Source organism: Chamaea fasciata, unplaced genomic scaffold (assembly GCF_029207755.1).
Source record: "Chamaea fasciata isolate MVZ Bird 193981 ecotype frontalis unplaced genomic scaffold, bChaFas1.0.hap1 SCAF_20, whole genome shotgun sequence".
NCBI classification, from domain to species: domain Eukaryota; kingdom Metazoa; phylum Chordata; class Aves; order Passeriformes; family Sylviidae; genus Chamaea; species Chamaea fasciata.
Window position 1 is genome coordinate 854,030 of NW_027094105.1, and position 16,894 is coordinate 870,923.

General features: G+C 59.2%; 2 protein-coding genes across 2 annotated transcripts; one reads left to right on the forward strand and one right to left on the reverse strand.

Annotated features, from left to right (window-relative positions):
- Window positions 1–1,065: 1,065 nt before the first annotated feature.
- On the reverse strand, window positions 1,066–1,882 carry TMEM203 (transmembrane protein 203). Its single transcript, XM_066201167.1, has one exon. The coding sequence runs from the start codon at window positions 1,731–1,733 to the stop codon at window positions 1,323–1,325; it is 411 nt and encodes a 136-aa protein (XP_066057264.1). The 5' UTR covers window positions 1,734–1,882; the 3' UTR covers window positions 1,066–1,322.
- Window positions 1,883–1,951: 69 nt separating this feature from the next.
- NDOR1 (NADPH dependent diflavin oxidoreductase 1) lies at window positions 1,952–16,132 on the forward strand. Its single transcript, XM_066201252.1, has 15 exons — window positions 1,952–2,013; window positions 2,988–3,122; window positions 3,703–3,780; window positions 4,059–4,156; window positions 4,861–4,959; window positions 5,535–5,636; window positions 6,127–6,333; window positions 6,634–6,755; window positions 7,683–7,903; window positions 8,269–8,376; window positions 9,047–9,161; window positions 9,990–10,136; window positions 10,658–10,776; window positions 13,123–13,217; window positions 15,934–16,132. The coding sequence occupies exons 1-15, from the start codon at window positions 2,011–2,013 to the stop codon at window positions 16,076–16,078; spliced, it is 1,794 nt and encodes a 597-aa protein (XP_066057349.1). The 5' UTR covers window positions 1,952–2,010; the 3' UTR covers window positions 16,079–16,132.
- The last annotated feature ends 762 nt before the right edge of the window (window positions 16,133–16,894 follow it).

A 16,894-nucleotide genomic window follows, 5' to 3' on the forward strand; every position in this document is an offset into this window, starting at 1 on the left:
TTAGTTTATTAATTAGCTGGTGGTTGGGAGCTGTGGGAGTGTCCAAAGGCACCATTGGTCCCCAGGGCCACCCCATGAGTGTCCCCTCCTGACTCAGAGGCTTTGCTGCCTGTCCTGCTCCTCTCCTGTCCCTCACTGGCTGTGGCTCCAGCACTGCAGCAGACACTGACCCCACACAGCTCCCACCCAGCCCACACAGTGACCCTGCGGCTGCTGCTGACACACCTCCTGTGACAGCAGGTGACCAACACCCGTGGCCCGTGCACTCGGGGTGACCAGGGGCGTGTGGCACAACCACAGCAACGGGGGGATGAGCTCACACTCCTGTGAGCTGGAGGTGGCGAGGAGCAGGCAGCTGCCACCTCCCAGGTGACATGTCCTTGGCTCAGGGGAGCCAATGAGAGCCTCCAAGTGGAATAACCTGAGCACCTGGGGCTGGGAGATCGCATCCCAACAGGAAACAGGAGCTGAAGAGCACCTGTGAGGCAGGCCCAGTGCCACCTCAGGGTGTGCAAGAATCACAGAATCTCCTGAACCGGGAGGGACCCACAGGGATCATCCAGTCCAACCCCTGGCCCTGCACAGACACCCCAACAATCCCACCCTGGGCATCCCCGTGGCACTGGCACTTCACACACTGGCCAGCACTTCCACAGGGAATACTGAATTCCTGCTGTTCTCCGGGGGGGGTCTAAGGGCAGTGCTGCACCCCGAAGCTGGGGCTCAGTGAGACCTCCCTTCAGAACCAGCATCAGCTGTGCATGCTCCTGCCCTCGCCATAGCCCCATTTCCCTATTTAGGAAATGGAGTGAAACACAAAGAAGAAAAATAATATTCCTGTTCAAAAATACACACATCGGTGATCTCAACATGACCTCACCAAACCCTGTCAGCCCACTGAAGGTATGAGGTGCTCACGGAGGTGAGAGGACAGATGGAAATCCATGAGCCAGCTGCTGGGCAGGGCAGGAGTCTGGGCTGATCCACAGCAAACGCCCGCCCTCCAGGCAGCAGTTTTAGGTACAACTGCTTTCTAGGCAGAAAGAAATTTATAAATATACCAAATCCTTCAACGCATTTTTATTCTAAAATAAAATAACTGTCCGCCCAGCCACACTCACAGGACAGGACAACGCAGGAGCTGAGGGAGCACAAACAGGGACGTGCAGCTTTTGGAGAAAGGTGACGCTCTGCAACACGGCGGCGAGCTGGGGCACTGCCCCTGTCCCGGCCTGTCACCTGCCCCTCCGCACGGGGCCAGAGACCGGAGCAGCCCCGGCAGCGGCCCCGGGAGCGCCGGGCGCGCCCCCCCGGGCCGGGGCTCAGTTCACGCGGCAGGCCCGGATCATGAGCAGCTGGAGCAGGATGAAGACGGGCGACATGATGAGTCCGTACCAGAGCTCCCGCGTGTGCTCCACCAGCTTCTGGCACAGCAGCATCTCGAACACGAACTTGAGGCTGAGGATGGTGAGGATCCAGAAGAGCCGCAGCACCGCCAGGCGCTTCTCGCCGTCCTGGAACAGCCGCACGGACACGATGGTGGTGAAGTAGGTGCTGAGCCCGTCGGCGGCGAAGAAGGGCACGAACACGATCCACCAGGAGAGCGCGGCGGCCGCGCCGTCCACCTTGAGCACGAGCAGCACGGAGAAGGCGAGCAGGGCCAGCCCGTGCAGGAAGATCTCGAAGGTGGCGAAGCCGAGCCACTGCACGAGCTCGCGCAGGGAGAACAGCATCGTCCGGGGCTACGGCACCGCCTCCAGCCCCGACACCGGCGCCGGCCCGGCCCCAGCCCCGAGATCAACGCCGGCCCCCGACCCGGCACCGGCCCCAGGCCCGGCCCGGCCCGGCCCGGCGGCGCGGGGCGATGGCGTCACGAGGACAGGCGACATGGGATTGCGTCATCAGGCGGGAGGGACACGGCGCCCGGGGAGTCCCGGCCCTTCCGCCTGGATGATGACGTCAGCGGGAGGTGTCGCGCAGCTGTGACGTCAGCGGGGATGGGGCCGGGCCATGGTGAGTCCCGCGGAGCGGCCGAGCCGGGCCGGGTCTGGGCCAGGGCTGGGGGTGCCCACCTGCAGAGGAGAATCCCCGGGGAGCCCCTCGAGACGGACTGGGGACAAGGGCTGGGGGGACAGGACACAGGGAATGGCTTCCCACTGCCACAGGGCAGGGATGGATGGGAGATTGGGCAGGAATTGTTCCCTGGGAGGGCAGGCAGGCCCTGGCACAGGGTGCCCAGAGAAGCTGTGGCTGCCCCTGGATCCCTGGGAGTGTCCAAGGCCAGGCTGGATGGGGCCTGGAGCAGCCTGGGACAGTGGGAGGTGACCCTGCCCATGGCTGGGGTGGATTGGGATGGACTTTTAGGTCCCTTAGGACCCAAACCAGTCTGTGGTTCTGCGATTTTATTTTTTGTGGTTTAATTTATTATTATTCTTTGGGCACGTGGTGATGGCGGCTGTTTGCAGCTCAGACAGCTCTCAGGGCTGGACTCCCTGCCTTGCTCTGTCAGAGCCTGGCTGAGAGCTCCATGTGTGATCACACCTTGGTCTGTCCCTGAGCCTCCCAGGCTCTGCCCCAGCCCCCTCAGGTGATGGAGGATTCCCAGGGCACACAGGAAGGTTACACCCAGGATTGGGGAACACCCAGGGCTGCGCTCACGCTGTGCTGATGAGGGCAGTTCAGCGAAGCAGGATGTGGATTTTAGTCTCTCCCCTGTCCTGGCCGTGGGGACAGGGAGCACAGTAGTGTCCCTGCTTTTCCTACTGGCTGGGACATGGGATCACTCCCTCAGTGCTGCACAGGGGTGGGAAGAGAACCTGCGAGCCTTGAATCCCACTGCTGGATCCCAGCTATTCACCATCCCTGTGCAGGCTGGGTGCCGTGTCAGCCCCTGGGGGGGTCAGTGCTGCTCGGCCCAGGGCAGCCTCAGCTCTGCCTCCCCTGCTCTCGCTTCCCTCCAGTGACTTCCCTGCTGTCGTCTCTTGCAGATGGCAGAACGGAGACTCCTGGTGCTTTTTGGCAGCCAGACTGGGACGGCCCAGGACACGGCAGAGAGGATTGGGAGAGAAGCCCAGCGCCGACACCTGCGGTGCCGAGTGGAGGCCCTGGACAGCTGTGACGTGGTGAGTGGGACACGGGGGACTGCTGCAGGCACTGCTGCTCCTGCTCCATCTCCACCAGCCCCAGGGGCAGGGACACCTCCCATGGGATCATGGAATCATGGAATCATGGAACAAGCTGAGTTGGAAGGATTATCGAATCAACTCCTGGCCCTGCCATCCCAGCAATCCCACCCTGTCCAAGAGCATTGTCCAAACACTGTTGAACTCAGAGAGGCTTGGTGCTGGTTGCTCCAAGCCCTGTTCAGCCTGACCTTGAACACTTCCAAGGTTGGGGCACCCACAAGTTCTCTAGGTAACTTGTGCCAGAACCTTAGCACCCTCACAGGGAAAAATTTCTTCCTAATATCTGACCTAAAGCTGTCCTCCTTCAGCTTATGGGCATTCCCCCTTGTCCTGTTGCTCCAATCCCCTATCCCAAGTCCCTCTCCATCTCTCCTGGAGCCCCTTTAGGCACTGGAAGGGGTTCTGAGCTTTCCCTGGAGCCCTCTCTTTCCCAGGCTGAACATCCCCAGCTCTCCCAGCCTGGCTCCAGAGCAGTTTGGAGGCTGCTGACCTGACTGTGCCATGTTTGTACCCACAGGCCAACCTCATCCATGAGCCTTTGGTAGTGTTTGTGTGTGCGACCACCGGCCAGGGAGACCCACCTGACAACATGAAGGTAGGACGTGCTCCTGTCCTGTTGCTTTTATGTTCTTTTATGCTGAAGCACCTCGAGCAGGGGTTATTTTTGCTGGGGGAGCTTTGCAGCAGCACCAGTCACATCCCGGGGAACATGAGCAGCTGAGGTGTTTGCAGGGGGCACTTCTGCAGAAAGCCGTGCTCCCCACTCTGCTGGGGTTCAGGAGGCCCCAGTGGGTGGGTGAACAGGAATGCAGGGACAAGCAGGCAGGAGGGTTCCATGGCAGCAGCAGGACTGGCTGGCTGTGTCCGTTGTAGATGTTCTGGCGGTTCCTGATCCGGAAGAACCTCCCTGCCGGCTCCCTGTGCCAGCTGGACTATGCCGTGCTGGGCCTCGGCGACTCCTCCTACCCCAAGTAAGCAGCTCTGCAGCTCCTGGGCTGCTGCTCCTCACAGCTCTGACTGCAGCAGAGAGTAGAGTGGCTGGAGAATGGAGAGGGTAAGGGAAGACGGAGTCTGATTCTGGAGCAGCAGCTCAGACAAAATGTAACTCCCACCAGCCTTAAAAATCCTCACCCTACTGTGTCCCTCCTAAGCCCCAGGAATTAGGCTTCTGCCCCTTTCTTTCCTCCCAACCTCACCAGGGATGCTTTGCTGCAGATTGACATCATGTGTCAGTCAATCATCACAACTGTGGGCCAAGGCAACAGGAGACATCAAATAGAGGTGGCAGCCAGCCCTGTTGGTCCCAGGTCTCTCCCAGAAGATTGTTCCTGTGTGCCTCAAAGAGGTCTAGTGGGAGGGACAGGTGTGCCTGAGCTCTGTGAGGCAGTGAGGGGCTGGAGGGAATGAAATGTTCTATGGCCCAGGGCACAAGCTGCCCTGAAGGGGAGCTGGACCTCCCCATGTCCCGTTTCGGGGCCGGGCACAGCCTGTGAGGGCCAGCAAGTGGCACCCAGCTGGTTCCGTGAACTGGCACAGGCTGGGCAGGGCATGAGCCAGGTCACGGGGCTGGCTCTGCCTGTGTGCTGCTCTGGTGGCCTTGGTAGTGTGTGCTGGTGCTGTGGCAGTGCCTGCTGTGCTGCTGCAGCAGCCCTGCCCTGTGTTATTCTCTGCTCAGGTTTAATTTCGTTGCAAAGAAGCTGCACAAACGGCTGCTCCAGCTCGGGGGCAACCCACTGCTGCCAGTGGCCTTGGGAGATGACCAGCATGACCTGGGGTAAGAGCGCAGAGGGGTGGCAGGGGGGCCCCGGGGTGCCCTGCAGCTCTGTCCTGGGGCTGATGGCAGGGCTGTGTGCTGCTCCCACCACGGGGCTGCTCCTGCAGCTCTCTCTGGGAATGTGCTGATCCCTGCTCATAACCCTGCTCTGCCAGGACCTGGGCCACCTGCTTCTCCAGGGTGTCCCTTGACCCCCTGAATGTGGCCATGACCCCTGGCTCAGTCCTAGCCCTGTTCAGAGCAGGGCATGGCTGTGCCACACAGCCCTGTACCTGCAGGCATTGCAGCAGCCTCAGCTGTGCTCACCTGGCATGGGGCAAAGGCTGTGGATGGCTCAGGGACTCAGTGACCCCACAAGAGCTGCCTAGGGGCTGGAGATCCTATTCAGGTGTTAGTGGTTGGCCCTGGAGAGCAAGTGAGTCCTTAGAGTGGCTGAGATATGTTTCTTCCCAGACCTGAAGTTGGAAGGGAACGGCCTTGGATGACTGTGGGGATGGTTGTTGGGCACATGCAGGGGTAATGGGGCTTGACCCTGAAGGGATGATGTTGCTGAAGCCTGAATTCCCCACTTGCAGGCCAGATGCCGTGGTTGATCCCTGGCTCGTAGCCTTATGGGACAAGATCCTTGCCTTGTATCCTCTACCTCCTGGCCTTGAGATCATCAGTCCCGATGTGTGGTGAGTGCAGAGGGTGAGCAGGGACTGCTGGGGCTGGGTGGGGTGAAAGGCTCTGCCTCCTTGACTGCTCTCCAGAGTGGAGACATGCTTTGCTTGGAGCAGGAATATTCCCCACACAGCTTCTGGCGTCCCCAGTGTCCCTTGTGCTTTGGCCACAGGTGACCTATCTCTCTCTGGATGGATGTCTCCTCGTCCCCTGGGGGGTGTGACAGCTGCCCCAGCCAGGTTCTGCCCACCTTGCTGTCCTGATGTGCCTGTGGCCCTGGCAGAGCGTGTGTGCCCAGCCAGCCTCCCCCTGCCTGCTCTGGAGGCTTTGGGATCTCCTCCTGGCAGTCTCCGCTGCATTCCCTTGGTTCCCTTGCACAGGCCAGGGGATAGGGATAATGGTGGATACAGTGGGACACTCCAGGCCTCTCCATGCCTCTCCTCTGCAGCAGCGGCAGAGCTGTGGCATGGAGGTAACCCCTCTGCATTGCTCTCCTCCCCACAGCCTGCCCCCCAAATACACCCTGCACTACCTGCCTGAAGACTCCCCACACCCCGACAGTGACCTGCTCCAGCCACCAGCCCCCCGGGCTGCTCCCTGCGAGCTCCATCCCTTCGCTGCCCGTGTGGTGTCCAACCAGAGGGTCACGGCACAATCCCACTTCCAGGATGTCCGGCTCATCGAGTTTGACATCGCGGGCTCAGGGATCGTGTGAGCATTTTCCTGAACTCCCCCGAGCTCCTCGTGTGGGACCAGGTGTCCTGGAGCCTGTCCTCTTCTGCTGCCCTTCCTCACTGATACCTGAGGCTGCAGTCTTGTGGTCATGGTTCCTGCTGCAAGTCCCAATCCATGGTGCGGGAGTCCTGCCCATGGACCAGCTCCCTTTGCCTGTCAGAGCAGTTGGTGGCACTGGCAGTTTGCCTCCCTGGTGTGGGTGCTGCTCGGGGTGGCCATGCTGTGCCTCTGGCTCTTCCCTGTGGCTGTGCTTGGCAGCTCCCCCTGCATCCCCAGGTTCAGTGCAGGAGACGTGGTGATGATCCGGCCCCAGAACTGCCCCGAAGATGTGCAGCAGTTCTGCCAGCTCCTGCGCCTGGAGCCACACAGACGCTTTGTGCTGGAGCCCACGGAGCCCGGTAGGTCCTGCCTGCTGCTCTTTCCCCTTCCTGCTGAGACAGGGCATCCCCTGAGCTCTGGCCCAGCCTGGAGCTCTGCTCTTCCTTTGCTGTAGACCTGGTTGAGAGAGTTGAATGGATATAGGACACCTGCCTGTCCTTCCCTCCAGTGCTGTGTGTGTGGATCCTGTGCAGAGCCAGTGTTACTGGAGGAATCCAGCAGTGCCAGACTCCACCCGGGCCTTGTGCCTTGGCAGCCCCACCACAGAGTGGGGAGGATCCTGCAGCCTCCTCAGCCCCAGGTCCAGACTGGGAATCCTGTGCTTCCTTGCATGGGGTGTGCAGGTCTCCCCACTCTGCCTGTGCCCCAGGGACCTCCTGAGGGGCTCCTGCAGCCACGAACCAGCACAAGCAACCAGAGAAACCCCTGCAAGGCCCCTCAGAGCTCTTGGTGCCTGCATGGAACAGGGAGAGTTTTTTCCTGGCCCCTGAGCGCCCATTCCATCTCCAACTTCCCTGTGTCTGTCCGTGCTGGAATTTTTGCCTGGCAGACAAACCCAAGAGAAATTCAGGCTGCTCCTCACACCCTTGGGAGAGACGTGGGAGACAGAGACAGGCCTGACACATGACACTGTTGGTTATTTCCGCTGCATTGTGTGCAGGCAGGGCGGGAGCCATGTGGATAAGGCATTATCCCAAAGCACCTGCCAAGAGCTGGGGACAGTTGACCACTACTGACTTCCGCTGTAGCAAACTTGAGGGCTTGAAAAGCAAACTGGGGAGAGCAGGAGGGAGTGGAGGCCCGTGGTGGGAGCAGGGATGGGTGGAGTTGGCTCCAGTAGCATGTGGGTGCAGCGCGTGGTGCTGCAGGCAGCAGGGCTGCCTGCTCTGGGGACAGCAGGCAGGCAGGTGCTGGCCCTGAGCTGTCCCCACTGCCTTGCCTTGCAGGCACATCCCTCCCTCCCCTCCTGCCACAGCCCTGCACCATCCAGTACCTGGTCACACACTACCTGGACATCTCCTGTGTGCCACGGCGCTCCTTCTTTGAGCTTCTGGCCTGTTTCTCCACGAATGAGCTGGAGCGGGAGAAGCTGCAGGAGTTCAGCTCAGCACAGGGCCAGGAGGAGCTGTACAGCTACTGCAACCGGCCTCGCAGGACCACGCTGGAGGTGAGGCTGGGAGCAGGGCACACCTGCCCCATCAGGGCTGTTCTGGGGCTGGAAGCACCTAGGACACGATCAGCCATAATTTCTTGGCAGAGGAGTTTAATCTGCTTGGAGCACTTTCTGAAGTGTCCATGGATTTCCACCAGCAGTTAAGACCAGCTCTAGATCCTTGTGGGTTCTTAGGTGGGCTCTGTGCTGCTCTGGGGGGCAGAGGGCCATGGGGCAGTGTGGCTGGTGCTCAGAGGTGCCCCGTGTGGTGCCTTTGCCCATGGGCAGCACAGCACAGCTGTGTGGGACAGCCCCTGGCACCCTGAGGGCAGGCAGGCTGCCTTCTGGGGTCACGAGGCCTCACCCTCTTGACTTTGCAGGCCATGTGGGATTTCCCTCACACCACGTGTGCCATCCCAGCCGATTACCTGCTGGACCTCATCCCTCACATCAGACCCCGTGCCTTCTCCATCGCCTCCTCCATGCTGGTAAGAGCTCAGCCCTTCTGGCCTCATTTCAGACTCTGAACAGAGGGTCTGGCAGGGCCTGGGCTGACTATTGGTGCAGATGTCCCCTGGAGCCTGCACAGCCCACCCAAATCCCTGCTCTGTGCTGAGCCTGCAGCAGCCTGATGTGCTGGATGCAAACTTCAGGACTAGGCCATACTTCAGTTTAGGAGACTTGCTCTCCTGCAGCCCTGCAAGTTCCGGGACTGTCCCAGTACACCTCAGAGGTCTGGTGTCGCTGTCCCTGGGGGCAGTGGGATGTAGTGGCACCGGAATGTCCTGAGAACTGGGCCAGGGGGAGTGCTGCTCCCTGCTCCTGCCGGGAGGTGGCAGTGGGACCGGCCCAGCTGCCTGCAGCCTCAGCCCGTGCACGGCTGGATTTGTCCTCCACGGGTGCCTCTTGGGTTGGACAGCCACCATCGCTGTTGCCAGCTGTGCAGAGCATTCCTATAGCAGTGGTTCTCCAGGAAAACCCCCTTCCCATTGGAAAGGTTTTGAGCAAGGGTGGGCTCCATTGTAAGTGGCTGTGCCAGACTAGGATGGGTGTTGCAGGCAGCCTGGTGGGAGGTGGGCACAGGCTTTGTCCCTGGGGGAGGTGCTGGGCTGTCCTTGAGCTGTGCTGGCTGTGTGCTCATGGCTCTGTGTGACACAGGCCCATCCCGAGCGGATGCAGATCCTCGTGGCCGTGGTGCGGTACAAGACACGGCTCAGCAAACCCCGCCGTGGGCTCTGCTCCACCTGGCTGGCTTCTCTCAACCCAGAGCAGGGTAAGTGCTTGGACTCTGTGAGAATCCTGGATGCTTCCCACATCACCCAGTGCTCATCCCTTGGGCCCGTGATGGAGCTGTGGGGGTGCTGACCAAGTGCAGGAGCTGCCTGTCTGGAGCACCAGCTCCATGGGGAGCACAGTGGCTTGACAGGATTGTCCTGCTGTCCTTCCTCACTGCCCCATCTTCATCAGAGCACGGTGTGCCTCTCCAGCTTACCCTGAACTCCCGGGTTTCTCCCAGCTGCTCGACCCTGCTATCCCACTGTGGGCTGCTCCTGGTGTCCTGGAACTGGCAGCACTCTGACTTCTATGGCACCTCCAGTCCCATAGACACAGCTGGTCCCTTCTTTCACAGAAAAAGCTGAGTTGGAAGGGACCCATAAGGACCATCAAGTCCAACCCCTGGCCCTGCACAGACACCCCAACAATCCACCCTGTGAATCCCTGAGAGCCTTGTCCAAATGCTCCTGGAGCTCTGGCAGCCATGGGGCCTCCCTTACATCCAGCCAGGTTGGGATCTCTGCTTGCCTCCACCATTGTCTTCCCTGGCGTAGGCTGTGTGAGGAGAGGCCTGTCCCACAGCCCATGTGCCGGGGGGCTCTTGCCTTGTTCTGTGCTACACTCAGGTTCTTGCAGAGGCAGTGCTGAGATAGCGGAAGTGCTTTTCACACACACGCAGTGTGCCCTTGGTGCCAGGGGGTGATGAACCAGGTCTGTCTGTGTCTTTGGAGCACTCTGGAAGAGCTGAGTGCCTACTCACCCTCCGCAGGCAGGCACAGGGCAGTGGTGGTGGGGTGATGCCTGTCAGTCTCTCTTTGTTTCACAGATGATGTCCGGGTGCCTCTTTGGGTGAAGAAAGGAGGAATGAAGTTCCCAGCTGACCCTGCCACCCCTGTGATCATGATTGGCCCTGGCACGGGGGTGGCACCTTTCCGAGCGGCGATACAGGAGCGGGTGGCACTGGGATGTAGAGGTGAGGGATGGACCTGGGGGGCACTCGGGATGCCCCTTGTGCAGACAGGTCTGTGTCAGCAGATGGAAGGATGGACTGGGGGCTCGTCAGGGTTCCACCAGGTCAGGCTTTGCTGTGTCGAGCAGAAGCAGGCTGAGCTCTGGGACAGGTGAGGCCCAGAGCCTGCTGTGTGTGGCCTGTGTGGTTATTCCCAGGCTGTGCTGCGGGGCAGCTCTTTGGGTTGGGTCAGGCTCTGTAGAGGCCCTTTCTTGGCTCTTTGAGAGTGAGCACGGGTTACTGAGCTGAGCTGCTGCTGCAGCTTGTCCCATCCTCATTCCCTTGGCTCAGGGAACAGGCTGCCCTGGGGGACACTTTCTGCCCTCCGCCTTTTTCAGCAGACAAGAGCCTCTGGTTGCCACAGATCACTTGACTTCACGCTCACGTGGCTTGTGGCTCTGCAGGCCGAGGCTGTCAGCCAGGTGGCACCAGCAGTGCCCAGCACCGGGTGCTCCCAGCACAGCCCTGGTACTCTGCTTCTGCAGGGAACTGCCTCTTCTTTGGCTGCCGACACAAATCCAAGGACTTCTACTGCCAGACGGAGTGGGAAGAGCTGGTGACAAAGGGCCTCCTGACCCTCTTCACGGCCTTCTCCAGGGACCAGGTCAGTGCCCAGAGGAGGAGGGTTTGTATAAAAGCATCTCAGGCAGCACTCATGAGACTCTACCAGTGTGTCTGTCCCCTGTACCTGTTGGTATGACCTGAGAGGGATCTGGTGAGGTGGCACAGTGGGCACCTCACTCCCCCACGCACCTCAGTGCTGGCTGAGATCCCCTCCTGCCCTGCAGGGATGTGTCTGGCTAAGTTGAGCTGGAAAGGTTGCTGGGACGGCTGGAGAGCAGCAGAGCAGATAAGGCATTAACCAACTTTGTTTGGCTGGACCACGTGAGTGATAAAAGGCTCCCAAGCTTCTCCGAGGGTCACCAAGCAATAACTTCCTGGTTAAGTACCACCCTCCTCACGGTGTCCCTCTGAGCCCTGGCTGAAGCTGAGGAGCTTGGCCTCTGTGCCAGGTCTCTCTGAGTCCCAGGTACACGGAGGAAAGCTCCCCATGGGTACGAGCACACCCACAACTCAGCCCCTCACTTTGCTTCCTGCTTTCCCAGGCAGTGTCTCTGGTGGGCAGCCCTCATCCCCCCTTGGAGCTGCAGTGTTGCCAGAGAAGCTTCCTGAGCTCTTTCACTGCCTTCCTCTGTCCATTGATGGCACTGAAAGCTCAGCCTGGCTTTGGAACAGAGATGTGATATAAAGGGAATGGCGATCTCTCAGTAGCTCAGCTGCACCAGCCCCAGCCCTTTCTCCTGGATGTGTGCATGTGTTGACATGAATTCAGCATCTTTTATCCACTCACTTGTAAGGCAGAAGCTGGGTGCTTCTGTGAAGGCTTTCCAAGTCTGTGATGAATAGGAGCAGCACTGCAGAGGGTTGTTGAATGACCAGTGAAGGGGCAGCTGCTCCTCTCTGAATCTGGAGAGCAGCCAGAGCCACCTTTGCTCTTGCTGACTGTGGAGGTATGGGACTTCCATTGGAGTGTTCCCTTTCTCCGAATCAGTTTGTCACCAGAGTCCTCTGCCCCCAAGGCAGAGTGGGAGCACAGCCAGGTGGGCTGTCCCACATTGGGCTATTGTGCCTTTTGCTTCAGGAGATACCATGGCCTTTAACTCATCAAAAAGTTTGTTGTCAAAGACCCAGGTGAGGGCTGGGATGCTCCACAGCTGAGCAAGGTTTTGCTCTTCTCTCTAAGTCCCTTTGCAGTGACCCCCTGTCCCAGCACATCCACCCAAGTGCAGATGGGTCCCAGCCAAATGTGGATGCCCTGAGACATTGTGACCCTAGTTTGTCACTGGGCTGCTCCGGTTTCTAGGTCCTTAGATGATCCCCTTGGAGCCCAGCCTGGCTGGCAGGGCCTCTGGCAACACTGAGCTTGTTACTGTTAATGAAGCTGAGGCTGGCTGTGCTGGTGCTGGTGAGGGCACTGCCCGGCCAGAGCTGTGCCCAGGCTGAGTTGGCACTCCAGGGCCACCAGCCAGTGGAGCTGTGGGACCCACAGTGACCAGCTCCCGTGACAGCCTGGGCTGGAGCTGCTCAGGGCTGTTCCCACACACATCTCCAGCCTGCAGGACCTGAGCCACAGTGAGAGCTGTCCTGCCTTTGGAGAGGGGGCCGTGGGGAGGAGGCTGTGCCCACGGCCCAGCTCACCACTGCAGGATCAGGCGTGGGGGCATGCCCAGCACAGGGCCTGGCCATCATCGCAGTGTCACCTTTGTCACGAGAGCTCTCTGGGCCAGCAATGAGTTCAGGCACGTTGGCAATGGTGTTCCCTTGGGCAGGAGCCAGGGCTGTAGGCAGTTGCTTGGACGCCTGAAGTCTTGTGGATTAACCCTTTGGGAGCTCTCCTTGACTGGGCTGTACTGTATCCAAAGCCAGTCCTCATCCAGTCCCTAAGGACAGTGGAGGAGCAGGAACTGGCACTGAGGCTGTCCCTCCAAGCTTTCTGCCCTTCCAAGCTGTTTCAGGTCTCCAGCAGTCAGGGGTGCAGGGAAGGGCCTCTGTCCTGTAGGAAACTTGGCACAGAGGGCCCACAGAGCTTCCTCTGCCCTGCTGGGAGAAGAGAGAAGAGGGCAGGAGGGAAACCCTCACAGAGCCTCCCCAGGTCATGGCCCTGACCAGTGGATGCCCAAAGGCTTTGAAGGGCTGCTTGGGCACCAGTGTTCCTCACTGAAGCTACTGCTCCTGCACCCATGTCCCACCAGCCCATCCCAGTGCAGACATGGGGTGTGGAGTTCCTCTTCCCCACATTGGTTATTGATCCAACTGCTTCTCCCAGTGCCTTCAGTTCCAGGGGCCTGTGCTGCCCTGAGCTCATGCAAACAGCCCCTGAGAACAGTCCTGAGAGCAGGAGTTGAGGCTGCTCCAGAGCTGATGAGCTCAGTGCTTTGTTTCCCTGCAGGAGGAGAAGGTTTATGTCCAGCACCGCATCCGGGAGAACGGGAAGCTGGTGTGGGAGCTGCTGAGCGGCGGGAATGCTCATGTCTACCTGGCTGGGTGAGTGAGAGGTCTCTGTGCAGGGCTTGGGGGAGCAGGGCTGCATATTTCTGCTCCTTCACACACCTGGAGGCATTTCCTCGACTCAGCCCCCTGTTACAGAGGGGCAGCTCATTCCTCCTCTCTATGTCCTGCTCCAGGAGCCCTGGGCTGAGAGGAATATTTGTCACCTACCCCATGCTCCCATTATGAGGCGCACAGCGGGAACTGGTGAAGCTTCTCCAGCCAGTGGCACCTGCCCAACCCTCCCCGTGCCCAGCCTCTGACCCACAGCACATCCACACACAGGAGAGGCCTGGCCCCTGCACAGCCCTCTCCTCCAGCAGTGCTCCATGAAACTGGAGGAAAGGCTTGTGTGGCACCTGTGGCCGCTTGTGTGGGCAGGATCCCCAGCGGTGCTGGGGCTCAGGAGCAGCTTTGGGAGCTTTGGCACATTCTGTTTGGCTCTTTGCACCCAAAACTGCCTCCCGGGGCAGGGACAAGCCCTGTTGCACCACAGCCAGTCTCCTTGGACAGCACAGTCCCTCCCAGTTGCTTGTCTGGGGCTGGTTGCACATCTGGAGGTGCTGGCCAGAAGGTGGGGTCTGGCCTTTGGGGTCAGAGCGTCGGCAGCTCTGCTCTGAGCTCTGTGCCTGTGTCCTGGCCAGAGCCCTTGACTTGCCTGCACTGCAGCAAGAGGCTGCTCCCCACTGCCCAGGGCGAGGCTTGGAAAATGCTCCGGGCTCCTTGAGCTGTGCAGAGCCTGCACATGATGTTTGTCATGCACCCCATGACCTGGGGAGTGCAGGCCTGGGCCCAGCTGTCGACACGAGCAGCGATTGCAGGAGGTTCCTTCCTGCCTGCACTCAGGAGAGCAGGAACTCCCCTGGCGCCTCGCAGGGCAAGACTGGCCTCGCTGCATTCCTGGGAGAAGGAGATTCATGTTTACTTCCCGGGTAGTGGAGGCCAGGTCACCCCACTCCATCCTTCACTGCTGCAGCACTGGGCTTCCTGGAGCTTCACCCCAAACTGGGCATTCCTGCCCTTGGGTCTGGGGTTTGGAGCGCTTGGGACTTAGGGTTGTGCCTCCATCCACAGCCCCAGTGTTGGGACTGTTGAGCTGTTGGGTCATGGCTTTATTCTGTCCTTCCATTCTCTTTCCTACTTTTTGGTGCTGATGGAGATGCCCAGAGAGGATCAGTGTCTTGAAAAGAGCAAGGCTTGCACAGCTGTCCCCATGGCAGATTTTGTGTGGCCATGAGGATGATATTTTGGACATCAGGGTTGCTCTGAGACTCCTCTGGTTGGGGGCTTTGTCCCTGATGTGGGGTGTCCCTGAGCCTCCATCAGGCAGGTGGGATCCAAGAGCCTCAACCTCCCTGTACAAGTGACACTGTGCTGATTGCAGAGGACACTGTTCCTCCTTTCCTGAACAGCCCAAACCCTGTAGAAAGGCTCCCAGGATCACCCTGGCCCACAGACTGAGCTGTCGGTGGGGTGCCAGGCAGGAAAGTGCGGGTGGGTGATCCTGTTTTCCCCCCAAATTCACAGTTTCAGCCAGACCGGGAGAAAGCTGAAGGGGAAGTGAGTCCTGAGCTGTGTGACCCTGAGCAGCAGCCCTGGGCCATGGGACACTTGTGTCTGCCTTCTCTTCCTGGGCCAGGTGGGCTCTGGGGAACCAGGGCTGCATCTGCTCTATGATTGTTCCTAGCTTGTCCCACTCAGGGGCAAAAAGGTTGAAAATGTCTCTTTTTTTTGGAAAAAAAAAATTGCTATTTGACATGTTTTCCATCACAAAGCCCAGCTCCATTATCTTGTACTTGCATATCAGTGCCTGACTCAGAAACAATGAGACTCTTCCAAAAAAAGAAGACCTCCTTTCTGGGTATTTTGGGATGTTAATCAGCTTCAAACGCAAGTCAGAATTCTGCCTTGTTCTTGGGAAACAGCAAGGACGTTGCCAGCTGCTCGTGCCAAATGGAGCAGGCTGGGAAATTTTTTATTAGATTTTTTTTTTTTTTGTCATACAGGCAGTTCATCAAATGAAACTCTCTCCAGGAAAAAAAAAAAGTCTGAATTTCTGATTTCCCCTAAGAAATAATTGTGCTTGAAAGCACTGAGTTCTATTTGGGTATTTTCTACACAGGGGCTCAATGTTTTCCCCAGCATTTCTCTGATTTTGAGGTTTGAACTGGCTTTGGTTTCAAATGTCACCATCAAACCAATCATTCTGGATTTCTTGAGAGTAGGCAGCAGCAGGATGGGAGTGGCTGCTCCTGCCCAGCTGAGGATCAGACATGTTTGACACTGAGTGATTCCAGAGATGAAAGGACAGGTTCCTGCCCTCCTGCTGATAAATTCTAACCCATGCTTGTTGCCCGTGTCTCTCTAATGAGGATGCTGGTAAATGGAGCCATGTGGGGCTGGTGTTTGGGCTCCTGACCTGTGATGCTCCTTCCATGGGGTCTGGGGCCCATGGCCCTGTTTTTGCCTGCACATGCCCATGGTGAAGAGCCCTGTGGATAATGGCCCTGCTCTCAAGGGGGTGGTAGGAGCTGCCTCTCACGCCTGTCATTTACCCTGTGCCAGGCAGCCTGTGGCAGGACAAGGCAGGTTCCCACTGCCCTGTGGTGGGCTTGGCCACGGGGACTGCGGATTCCTGATCCCGGAGCACTGGGGCTGCTGCTCTGCCCCCCTGTTCCTGCTTGCCCTCCATTGTGTCCCGCTCTCTCCCCAGGAATGCCAAGGAGATGCCGGCAGCGGTGGCCGAGGCCCTGCAGTCGGTGTTGCAGCTGGAGGGTGGCCTGTCCCCCTCAGAAGCAGAGGAGCATTTAACAGCCCTGGAACGGTCCCAGCGCTTCCAGTCTGAAACCTGGTCATGAGCCTGGCTCCTTGCCTTCCCCTCCCCACAGACGGCCTGAATAAAGGAGCCGGCAAAGGGATCTGCCTCTGGCATCCTTCTTGGGCTGGGATTACCCGAGTTAGGATTTACCCAACCAGGCCCTCCCTGACAGCAGCAGGGCCATGGCAGCACAGGGGGACCCCATCTCCTCCAGGGTTTGGCTCCCTGTGCCCACGCCCCACCAGAGCAGGGGCCAGAGGTCTCTTGGGAGTGCTGCTGGTTGGCTTCAGCATGGGACTGATCTGCCCCCTTGTGCCCCAGCCCCAGGGGTTCCTGTGTGGGGTGGGTGGCACCCAAGGGCATTGCTGGAGCCATGGCAGTGGCCGCTGTTTGTGGCAGGGCCAGAGGAAGGGAAGTGTTGCATGAGAGTCTCTCCACCCCGGCATTACTCAGCAGTGCTTGCTGCAGGAGGAGGCTGCCTGGACAGACCTGTTCCCCCTGTCTCCAGTGGCCAAGGCCTGCAGGGACAGGCTCAGGAGGAAGCCTCGATGCCTCTCTCTGCTGCCAGTTCATCCTGAGCCTGCTGAGGTCTGAGCTCTGAGTTCCTGCTGACTTATTCCCTTCCCCAAGTGCCTGCTCAGCTGCATCTCTCCTCCACCCCATCCTGGGAGCTGCTTCCAGTCCTTTCCCTGCAGCCTCGAGGCTGTGCACCCTCCTGGCCCTGCCTGTGACCCAGTGGGACCAATGCCACCACCTTCCTCCCCCAGTTCTGTGAACTGGGTGCCACTGTGTAAATAGCAATTAAGACCCAGGGCATGAATCAGCAGGGACATTCCCTGGGAGCAGGCTAGGACAG